General features: G+C 40.2%; 1 protein-coding gene across 1 annotated transcript in view; it reads left to right on the plus strand.

Annotated features, from left to right (window-relative positions):
- Window positions 1–12,542, plus strand: part of XPO1 (exportin 1) — a 40,604-nt gene that overhangs the window by 15,988 nt on the left and 12,074 nt on the right. Inside the window, exons 4-7 of the mRNA XM_075267574.1 lie at window positions 7,831–7,903; window positions 8,011–8,076; window positions 8,170–8,210; window positions 8,330–8,511. Of these exons, the coding sequence (XP_075123675.1) occupies window positions 7,831–7,903; window positions 8,011–8,076; window positions 8,170–8,210; window positions 8,330–8,511 (362 nt within the window). The remainder of the gene's footprint in view (window positions 1–7,830; window positions 7,904–8,010; window positions 8,077–8,169; window positions 8,211–8,329; window positions 8,512–12,542) is intronic.

Consider the following 12,542-nt stretch of genomic DNA (forward strand, 5'->3'; position numbering starts at 1 on the left):
AGCAGCAGGTAAAGAACTCTTCAATTTACATAAATTGCAAATGATTTGGTGCTAAATTTTCTGCACTATTACATTTGGCTTTTATGCAATTTTTATTTATTAAGCTGTTAACGCTTCTTGATATTAATCATAATGTTCCATTATGTTGATTGCTTGTAATAGGAAGAAAAGGGGTGTCTTCCTGTGCAACTGACACAGCTAGGCTTTGACGGCAGGCCTCCACAAGGTCTACCCTTTTCATTCCCTTTAACTGAATTCTGTTCATCAATTGTTTTGTTTCATGGGTGGGTGTTGGGAGGTGGGCTTGGGGGGGATGGGGGTCCAGTGGATAGATATAATTGAGTAACAAAGTTTTCTACCACAGGGATCATTTTCATACAGTCTGTCAATCATATTTGCTGTTATGTTCAAATTGGGAGAAAACCAAAAAAAAAAATATCCCACTGAACAGGAGTCTATTTTGTGGGCCAAAAATCTGTAAATTTCATAAACTAGCTTTAAAAATCTGAGCTACAATTTCATGCTCCCCCTTCATACAGCAGTAGGTCTGACTAGTAACACTCCTGGGAGCGAGTAGCCATGACCAGTAAGCAGATTTTATTAGGAATCCAGAGCCATCTCTAAAATTGATCAGCACCAGATTTGGAAGTGATAAAAACACTTTGGCCAGCTCTTCAATACTCTGAAAATAGTGACAAGAAACCAATTTCAGGCCACGGCAAAAAGGTACCTCCAAATGGGACTAGTTTACAGGTTTGTTGCAAAAAGCTCAGCGACTGTTCCTGTAATCTGAATTGGGATTGCAGACATCCATGCGCACACTGACCTAGGATGTTCATTCAAGAACTACTGTATATATTAGAGCCAACTTTTTCAGCACTTTTTTTTTTTTTTTACTACTGAAAAAGCCCCCCTCGGCTTATACCCAAGTCAATAAGTTTTCCCGGTTATTTTGTGGTAAAATTAAAGGCCTCTGCTTATATTCGGGTCGGCTTATACTCGAGTATATACGGTAATTCTTGTTTGCAAATTCTCTGAAAGTCTGCCACATGTGAATATATTGTTGGGTGTTATTCACATGTTGCACTGAAGTTGTGCTCTTTGGGAACTTGAGCACACTATATGAATAGAAATTACATAATGCCAGAGAGTGTCAGATTCCGAATGTAGTTCAATTAGGTGGCCAAGGGATATTACATATTCTTAATGATTCTAAGGCTTAAGGCAGACACAGATATATATATATATATATATATATATATATATATATATATATATATATATATTTTGTTTATGTGGGCATTTTTGAAAACCGCAGATTTTTCCTGCAAAAGTGTGGATGAGATTGGCCAGATTCCCATTCATGTTGCTGCGTGTTTGCAATGTGTGGCTCTCCCAGCACTTTGGCGTGCTGTTTCTGTTATACCATTCTCCAACCTATGACTTATCCGATAGACTACTGGGCTAAAGGCTCCTAAAATTTTTACCAATCTGTATGGGCCCTCTGTTTAGGCCGTGCTCAATTTACCATTCATATTTATTATTGTAGATTATCTATAACTCGCTCCTTTTAGTAGAACATCTTAATACCAGTGAACTGTAACCAAGCCATTACATGAGAACTAGGCTTTTTAGGTTCTGTTGTGACCCGGCTCACGCTAAATGTAGAGGTCCCCTAACATCCAACAGCAGATATGTTTGCACACTGTGTGAGGTGCGTACATGCACGATCCCTTTGGTTGAAGTTATATTGATCGACTTTGTTGTATAACTAACCTTTGTAGTGACAGCTTTTATTCTTAGTCAAACTAATAGAATGCAGAATCTGTCAGATTTACCTTTCAGGTATTGCTGTGACTGGCGGCTTTTATGGAAACATTTTTGTATAATTTTAAGTTTGTGTTTTTACACTTTTTCACTACGTCCTCTGTGGACCCTCTAGATTGCAACTTTTAAGTATGTTTTAACCTGATCATGTAGTGATCTGGAAATAAGACATGTTTTGGGGTAGCTATATTAAGTTTATTTTTTAATAGTGTTTTTTTTAATATAAACATCTTGTATTTGGTCCAGTAGGGACATGCTATTGGTATGTACACATTGCTGTTAGTGAAAGAGTTACAGCATGGTTGGGGATATACCTGCTTAATCTGACTACACAGGGTTTGTAGTCTGTAACCATGGAGACACATGTTTCCATAGATGTAGTGCTGAAATAATTTATAAAACATGTACATATTCTTCTATCAATAATGAAATGAACTTTCTAATATGCTGTAAATGAATTAGATGTATCTAACGCACAAACTGTGCTACAATGTGATTTTTCTAATATACTTTCTGTATCAATTCTTTATGATTTTAACGATCTCTTACCATTGTGTTTTGTTTTAGGCCAGGCTAATGCATTTTTGCTTAAAAAACAAAACAAAAAAAACCTGTGTTTTTGTCGATCACACATTACAGAGCCAATCATCTTATTACTAGAGCAATTCCTTGGATGTAAACTATGAGGTTTTCTATTAATCTGCAAGCAGAGATCTCCAACTAAGGATCTGTTACAGAAAGTATATTTAATGTTTTATCGTAACCAGTAAGTTATTTGCTGGTACCATAATGGACCTACACGAGACTGGGGCAAATTTATTAAGATTTGGCATATGGACATAAGCTTAATAAATGGCCTGAGTGCACAGGTTCCCAGTATTCCTGAAGAGGCTGCCGTTTCTTTAAGTTTTTGGATGTCTCAGCACTAGAATGCAAATCCATACCAGGCAGAAACTGGTGAGGACTTCTGCTTTGTGGTAACTTTTCCATTTACTATCGAGCCAAGGCATTCCTCTCTCGCTCTGTCCACATTTACACAATGGCAGGCAAAGTACTTCAGGGTTTATGGTGAATGTTTGTTGCAAGTAAGGACCTTGTACTAACCATGTACATCGATGATTTCACCCACCAGCACAGAAACAATACAAAAATAGGAGTGTAACATAAACGCCAGTCTTCAACTGTGACACTAACCTTTTGCTTTCCTTGCGTATACCCCTTTCCACCTTTTGGGTTGAGGTACTTTTTTAGTGCAGTGTTCCAGGCTGCTGCTTACTAGGGTTTATTTCCATCACTATGTAGCGGTTATCTGATCTTTCTGTGGGTGGTTTTACACAAAGCGTTTGTTTTTTGTGCTTGAGCCAAAGCCAGAAGTGGATCTGGGAAGAATTAGAAAGCCTTTGTATTTCCCGTTCTGTTTGCATCCACTTCTAGCATGGTCTTAAAGCGACACTATTTATTATATTTATTTTTAAAGGCCATTTTGAAAGTGCAGAGGCGCAGGACAAGGGACATGGTCTATAGGGCCTCACTATTAAGTAACAAAACTAACAGCAGACAGCAACTTTGTCATAATAGAGCTGAACTATAAAAAGCAGGCATAGATCAAGCATACACTCACCGGCCACTTTATTAGGTACACATGCTAGTAACGCTTTGGACCCCCTTTTGCCTTCAGAACTGCCTCAATTCTTCGTGGCATAGATTCAACAAGGTGCTGGAAGCATTCCTCAGAGATTTTGCTCCATATTGACATGATGGCATCACACAGTTGCCGCAGATTTGTCGGCTGCACATCCATGATGCGAATCTCCCGTTCCACCACATCCCAAAGATGCTCTATTGGATTGAGATCTGGTGACTGTGGAGGCCACTGGAGTACAGTGAACTCATTGTCATGTTCAAGAAACCAGTCTGAGATGATTCCAGCTTTATGACATGGCGCATTATCCTGCTGAAAGTAGCCATCAGATGTTGGGTACATTGTGGTCATAAAGGGATGGACATGGTCAGCAACAATACTCAGGTAGGCTTTGGCGTTGCAACGATGCTCAATTGGTACCAAGGGGCCCAAAGAGTGCCAAGAAAATATTCCCCACACCATGACACCACCACCACCAGCCTGAACCGTTGATACAAGGCAGGATGGATCCATGCTTTCATGTTGTTGACGCCAAATTCTGACCCTACCATCCGAATGTCGCAGCAGAAATCGAGACTCATCAGACCAGGCAACGTTTTTCCAATCTTCAATTGTCCAATTTTGATGAGCTTGTGCAAATTGTAGCCTCAGTTTCCTGTTCTTAGCTGAAAGGAGTGGCACCCGGTGTGGTCTTCTGCTGCTGTAGCCCCTCTTCTCAAAGTTCGACGTACTGTGCGTTCAGAGATGCTCTTCTGGCTACCTTGGTTGTAACGGGTGGCTATTTGAGTCACTGTTGCCTTTCTATCAGCTCGAACCAGTCTGGCCATTCTCCTCTGGCATCAACAACGCATTTCCGCCCACAGAACTGCCGCTCACTGGATGTTTTTTCTTTTTCGGACCATTCTCTGTAAACCCTAGAGATGGTTGTGCGTGAAAATCCCAGTAGATCAGCAGTTTCTGAAATACTCAGACCAGCCCTTCTGGCACCAACAACCATGCCACGTTCAAAGGCACTCAAATCACCTTTCTTCCCCATACTGATGCTCGGTTTGAACTGCAGGAGATTGTCTTGACCATGTCTACATGCCGAAATGCACTGAGTTGCCGCCATGTGATTGGCTGATTAGAAATTAAGTGTTAACGAGCAGTTGGACAGGTGTACCTAATAAAGTGGCCGGTGAGTGTATATTTGCAAAGAAAATATATGGCAGATGACTAAGCCCCTGTGTGACCATTGATCCATTCAGAGATTAGATGAGTTGTAATCATAAAATAAGACTTAAGGGGGTTGGCCACTTTCAGACCAATATTAAGAGACAAATGTTATTTCTTGTGCAATAAAAAGATATACAATTTTCCAATATACTTTGTATCAATTCCTCAGTTTTTTTCAATCTCTGCTTTGTCATTGATTTTGTTTCTTCTAGTAGATAAGTCTGACCATGGTCATGTGATGAGCACACAGATGCACAGCTGATTATTGTGCTGTGACTACGAGCAAGCGGCACCTGTGTGCTCATCACATGACCATGGGCCATAAATCACATGACCATGGTCAGACTTTTATCCACTAGAGGTAACAGAATGAATGACAGCAAGCCGAAATCTAGAAAACCGTGAGGAATTGATACAGAAAGTATATTGGAGAATTGTACAACTTTTTATTATACAAACCATAACGTTTGTCCCTCAATATTGCTCTGAAAGTGGACAACCCCTTTAAGCTATTTTTCCCTTTTCTTTTCTTCTCTTATGTTTATGCTTATAAGTACATTAGCAGTTCTGATTTTGCTTTGGCTTTTGCAGCGTTATTATAAAGGGAATGCGGTCATTTAGACATGTATGTCAGGGGTCTAAATGTTCAATGCAGATTCTAAGCTTGCGTGTGCAGCCACATGGTCTCCATGATCCAGCGCACTTTCTTCTGCAGCCAGGCAGTGTGAATACAATCCTTTGTGAGTCACCAGCCTGTGCTTTTGTCTAATAAGCTTTAGGCATAGTCTCATTAAAAAAGCAATATGGCAGGGTGAATGCTACCTTAGGAATGTACTACTGCATTTATGTAAGGGGGCATTATACCTTAAATTTGCAAAAGGAATGGGAAATATATAGAAAGTTCTTATACCTATCCCTTCTGCTGAATCCACTCCTGGCTGGCTCAAAAAATACCACAGCAAAATCTGCAACCAAAAAAACCCTGCATTTCTGTAACATGGGGCCTCGGCTTAAGGGAATGCTCATATGCGGTTATTTTAGCTGTTGGATTTTGATTCGTAACCCCACAAAAAAAAGCTTCCTAATTCTTCCTGAATTGAATATGAGGTTAAAATAAATGTGACCAATGGTAGCCAGTTGACCAGTTGCCATCTTCTGAGATCCGTGTTGTCTGAAGTATTGTACACTGGATCTGGGGTTACCAATTCACTAGAAATTACGCAAAGGGGGTACCCCCACTGAAAAAAGAAATTATCCGTGTTGTCTGAACCAGAAGTATTTAAGGGAATCTGAGGAATACTGGTGTCAGGGCAATATGGTCTTACACGACCGTAGTTTTGCACCGCAAATGGTCTGCAATTGCGGGCTCAAAATTGCGGACCATTTACTGTCCCATAGTTTTCTATAAGGCCTCTTACTCGACCGTAGATTTTGTCAGTGGTGTGGCACACCACAACCGTGGTCCGAAACTAGTTATTTTGACATCTGGTGAAGCGTGGTCCTTCCTCTCAGTCCCTTTTCATAGACTTCTATTGGACCTTCCGTGCCGTGCAAGCACGGCCATTACGGACATGCGGTATAGCATGTCCGTAATGGCCGTACTTGCACGGCACGGAAGGTCCAATAGAAGTCTATGAAAAGGGACTTAGAGGAAGGACTGCGCTTCACCAGATGTCAAAATAACTAGTTTATTAAAGTTCACTGGTTATTTTGACATCTGTTGAAGCGCGGTCCTTCCTCCCAGTCCCTTTTCATATTTTTCACACCATTGGTGAACAGGACCCAGTCGCTCAATCACTTAGAGGTAGAAACCCCCTAGAATTGGTTTCCAGGCACTTACAGTAGTTGTGAATTTCTCACAACTCCCTGTTACTACACCTTAAAGTTAACAATACTTCACCATATACAGCTCGGTGCTGTTCTGTTTTTTCTTTACAGTAGAAGTCTATGGGCGCGTGCATTTTTGCGGATATACACTGAACATCACTGTATATCTGCAATTGCGGATGTCAACGTGTGTTTTGTGGTGTGTTTTGTTTTTTGCGGATCCGCATAATACTGATACACATGGAACATTGCGGATGTCTGCGGAATTTAATTTTTAAAGTGAAATTTGTGTTGCGGATCCGCAAATTGCGGACCGCAAAAACCACTACTGTCGTGTAAGACCAGCCTAAAGTTATAAGGAGTCTACAGGATCTATATAGCGCTGTCAGCAGTTCCCCTCTCAAGACATGCTCCTTTTTGAGTATTTCCCTCTGGGATACTTATATAGTATTCAAAGGATTTACCATAAATGTATGATAGATGGGGGGGGGGGGGGGGTCCCATGTCTCCACTCACAACCCCTGTTCTTAGATGGGACCTGCACCTGCCTGACATTTTATAGTCTCTCCTGTGTTACCTTGTGGTTGTACTGTGCCCCGCGGTCAACAAGCTTGTATATCTATTTGTGTTACTGCCCTTCAATATAATGACACAGGTTAAGTTAATCCACACATTCTGCTCTTGTAACTGAAAATTATTTGCCGTGCGATTGTCCATTCTGGTCAGTCGTCAATGTGCACATACATAGAATTTTTTTTTTTTAAATATAGTTCACTCATTTCAATTTAAAAATACCTGAAAGGTAAATTGCGTGCTGCAGTCTGTTTTGACGGAGTATAAAAGCTCCTCTGAAAGTTAGTGTATATTTCTATATATGCTGTGGGCAGGTTGGGTGATTTATCTGTGGGATACCTTTGCTGAGCTTGTAGTTTCACACCAGTGAAGTCTGTCGCCAGTGGCAACTTTTTATGTAAAATAAGATTACCATGCTTCTGTAGAACATTTTCTAACTTTTTCTCCTTTCCTCAACACTCATTTGTTATATGTGATCTTTTCTTTTCTTTTTATATTGCTTTATAGTTGTCCATCTGGCTACAGAGAGCTTTTTGCATCTTCCTGGTGTGAGGATGATCAAACAGCAGGGGGCGATAATTTATGAAGTTTAATGCATGGAAGCTCATGGGCTTGTAGATGACTTATGTTCTAGTTAAAGTGTCTTTGGTGTTTGAGTGAGAAGACTGAGTGTCTGCATTTTGTGAGTGACTGTATTAAAAAGTAAAACTATACCCTTTCTCACATGGTTTTTTCTATAATTTTAGTACTATGGACTACAAATATTGGAAAATGTCATCAAAACACGATGGAAAATTCTTCCTCGAAATCAATGTGAAGGTAAAGACCGTTTTAAGGATTTGCTTTACCAGATTCTCAATGTCACTTAAGTATTTGTCCGTCTTGGCTTTGACATTAAACTTTAGCTTTTAATCTCCCTCTTCTAGGTATTAAGAAATATGTAGTTGGATTGATAATAAAGACCTCTTCAGATGCGACCTGCGTTGAGGCAAGTGTCCCACTTTTATATACAAACTGAGGTCAATACGTTTGAGTTAGAACTATGTGAAGTGATGTAATGTTTTTGTTTTTTTAATTACAGAAAGAAAATGTGTACATTGGAAAACTGAACATGATACTTGTACAGGTGAGTGGTGGTAAAATATAAGAAAAAAACCTCAACTTTCTAATGTGAAGAGGAAGCTTCTCCTTGTTTAAAAAAAAAAAAAATGAATCTGATATACAATTCCTACGATCTCCTTTCAGATACTGAAACAAGAGTGGCCTAAACATTGGCCCACGTTTATTAGCGATATTGTAGGAGCCAGTAAGACCAGCGAGAGCCTCTGTCAGAACAACATGGTCATTCTGAAACTTTTAAGTGAAGAAGTTTTTGACTTTTCCAGTGGACAGATAACACAAGTGAAGGCCAAACACTTAAAAGACAGGTAAATGTTTTTCAGAGTTCTTCAAACGGCATCTTTTACACTTCCAAACTCATCAAAAAAAAAAAATGTGCTTGGTGTTTTTTTTTTGTTTTTTTTTCATGTGCAGGTACGCTGTGTTCATGTATTTGCATTGAGTTCCATTATTTTAATCCCTCAGAGGACCAGAAGAAAGGAAAAATGTCCAAAATGGACACTGAGCCAGAGGGACTCCATTTACTATAATGGGGTCTGTCTGGTGTCCAGTTTATAACTAAAAGCACCAGATGAAAGTCAGGCTTAAAGCGCTTTTCTGGTAACTTCTGACAAGTCATAGGTCATAGGACATGTCATAGGTCTTACCATAAATTCCATATGCAAGCTGTTCAGTGCATATGCATGTAACTGTCTACACCGTTTTCACATTTGATCACCACATATATCCGTTGATCTTTGGGGACTGTGTTGAGTTATGCCCCCATCCTGGGTGCACCAGCTTTTTTTGTTTTAAATTTCATTTTATATTAAAGCATTAAAGTTTTTCTCTGCAGGAGGATTGCACTTTGACGCAAAAAGTGGTTTTACCAACAATTTAAAAAAAAATAAAAATCTATAATAAACTTCCTTTTAACCTATCAAAATCCAAGCACTACGAATATAGGGGCATGACCTGATCATGTGTATTCAGGTTTGGCTTCATACAATGGGGAAGTACAGATGCTAAAAAAACCCCACACTGCCGCTGAATATCATTCCTCTTTTGAAATGGCTACTTCTAAGAATATTTTCATTTTTAATAGGTGCAGGGTTATGCAGTAAAATAATAATAGAAGTGCTGTTAACCGTTGTCATTTCACACACTCTCCCATTTCCTTTGGCGTAGCCATCCACTGCATGGCAGGTGCCCCTTGGCCATTCTGTGGTCAGAGTGCGTGAACCTAGCCTAAACTGGCAAAGGACGCCAACAGCCCGAATTGTGATAAGAAAATTAAGTTGCTGAAAACCATTTCTTATCTTTCATTCTTTAATGTTGCACAATCCTAAACCCAAGGCTGCACTACTGAGAGATTCTGACAGCATTTCCTGGTCTAATTTGTCAGGTGCAGTGTTGTCATGAAGATCATGTGTGAATCCAATGACCAAATCCTTCGAAACACACACATCTGGCACTATTCAAGCCAGGTAGGAAGCGGATATTATATCTGGTTCTATATAAATACTTTTCTTCTTTTTAAATTTACACTATTACTCATGACAACAGTCCACCTATTGGCTGTCACAACAGAAAGGTCATTGGAACCAATTACCGTATATACTCGAGTATAAGCCGAATTTTTCAGCCCAGTTTTTGTGCTGAAAAAGCCCCCCTCGGCTTATACTCGAGTCAGCAAAAAAAAAAATTATTATTATTTTTTTTTTTTTTTTTTTAGGAGGGGGGGGGTCTATGACCAGCCACAATATTAATGTATAGAATCTCCCATAAAATAGTGCAAAAGGGAAAAAAAAAAGATTTTAAAAACATAAGTTCTAAAACACTCCTTTTCCTAGAATACATACAAAAGTATAAAATGACTGTAAAACACATACACATTAGGTATCCCTGTGTCTGAAAGTGCCCAGTCTACTGAATATAGGGGATCTGCAGTGCTCCTGTTCCATCAGGAGGGGGTTAATAGAAGCACTGCAGATACCCTATATTCAGCCAGACTGAATTCCAAGTGTGGGGGGGAAGAAAAAAACCAGTCCTCAAGCTCAGGGAAGGGGCAGACAGACAACCAAAACAGCCCCTCTCCTTCCCCAGCATCTACTGCACCCAAAAACTCTGACCTTTTTAATTTTTGAAATTTTCCAGTAGCTGCTGCATTTCCCCCCTAGGCTTATACTCGAGTCAATAAGTTTTCCCAGTTTTTTGTGGTAAAATTAGGGGGGTCGGCTTATATTCGGGTCGGCTTATACTCGAGTATATACGGTAGTACTGCAGAATTGGGTTTTAGGTGGTGGTTGTTTTTAAACTTTGCCAAGATGGTGGCCGTAGATATTAAATAAGTAATATTCCCCCGACTTGTTTTTTTTTTTTTTTTTTTTTTTTTTATTAAATTGACACGGATCACAGGCATTAGCTCCAGGTCTCTGCTGTATAATACAGCAAATGCCCGGCTCTAGGAGGCTGCCATATTTAAATACCAGACATCTTCCGTACTATTATGGCGGATATCAGGAAAGGGTTAATTCTTCTAAGGTTAGTACTTGCATCTTAGCAGCATAGATGGGGTATAAAACCGGAGGTACCACTACATGGAAGTAGTTATATCCCACTTTGGTAAATGCTTCCGGCATACATGCTGCTTTGAGTACATGTGTATAGAAAGTCTCTTCCTGGCAATGCTTAGTTAGAGCATTGCTAATGGAAACTTTACAGCCTGATTAATAAAATATATTACAAAACTATTTAACATAAGTATGTGCTTTGTCTTATGGCCACTGCTAAAATGGAAGTAGCAGAAAGTGTAACAAAATATACCATTGTCAGTGCAATGCCATGACTGTCTGACTAATGCAGGACTCTCCTCTGGGATCTGCACGTGTGTGCAAAATTATCATCTCTGTATCTTACCTCTTATGACTAATGTACAGCACTAGCAAGCATGACCACGTGACATCGGTCATGTCACTAACTGAAAAGAAAGGACCTACCTTATTTTTCGGACTATAATTTTTCCCCCCAAAATTTCGGAGGAAAATGAGGGTGCGTCTTATAGTCTGAATGTGGGGGGAGGAGCGGATTTACAGCATGGCAGCGCTACTGCCACCGCTGGTTTTCTGCAGCGGCAGGAGCGTGACAATCTGCAGGCCCCGGCAGCTAAGACAGTCCCCGGCTTCCGCCGGTCTATTACAGCAGATGCCGGGGACTGTCTTAGCTGCCGGGGCCTGCAGATTGCCACGCTCCTGCTGCTGAAGAAAACCAGCGGTGGCAGTAGCGCGGCCATGCTGCAAATCTGCTCCTCCTCCCCAGGTCCCAGCAGTTAGTTAGCCCTGGGGCCGGTCCCCACCGCCCCATACCTTTAGTGATGCAGGCCGGCTCCTGCACGGCGAGGCCGCAGGAGCCGACCTGTTCCGATGACAGCTGGGAGCCTAATGAAGGCTCCCAGGCCTGTCATAGATATATATTACTATCGCAGCTGGTCTATGACACTCCGCGATAGTAATGCATAGAATCTCCCATAGACGGCAATACACTTGTATTGCCGTCTATGGGACTTGCAATCAAATGATTGCAGGTTCAAGCCCCCTAGGCGGGGGATAATAAAATAGTAAAAAAAAAAAAAAAAAAAAACACTTAAAAAAAAAATATAATAAAAGTTCACCTCCTTTCCCTAGAATACATATAAAAGTATAACATTACTGTGAAACATATACATTAGCTATCCCTGTGTCTGAAAATGCCCGGTGTACTAATATATTTTTATGTACAGTGAACGTCAAAATCAAAAGTGCTAAACCGCTGGGTTTTTCTCTCTGTTTTGCCTCTGAATTAAATAAAAGGTGATCTAAGCAATAAACATTTCCCAAAATGGTATATCTAAAAAGTACACCTGGCCCCACAAAAAAACGCCCTATACATCCCCGTACAGCTGCAGGGTCACCTATCAATGTGGCCTTGCAGCTGTTCCAAAACTACAACTCCCATACATTAAATATTTTACAATTTTTTTTTTTGCCTGAAATTTTTTTTCCCCTATTTTTCTCCTCTAAAACCTGGGTGCGTCTTATAGTCCGAAAAATACGGTATGTTATCTAATCTTGGATAACTTTGCATAAAAAAAAAAAAAAATGTACCTGAAGGCCATTGTATGCCCTAAATCTTAAGTTTTAGCAGCTTTCCTTTCTGCAGGCTGTGTAAGTTACAGTTCTCACTGAGCTGAAGGGTGCTGACTAGTTGCCACTCATTTTGGTATATTTTATGGGGTGTGCGCTTGCATTCAAAGGATGCATGAAAAAAGCCACTATGACTGTGTGTTGTTCCTTTTCATATCTCAGTAAATTATCAATTGCAG

Source organism: Leptodactylus fuscus, chromosome 3 (genome assembly GCF_031893055.1).
Source record: "Leptodactylus fuscus isolate aLepFus1 chromosome 3, aLepFus1.hap2, whole genome shotgun sequence".
Lineage (NCBI taxonomy): Eukaryota > Metazoa > Chordata > Amphibia > Anura > Leptodactylidae > Leptodactylus > Leptodactylus fuscus.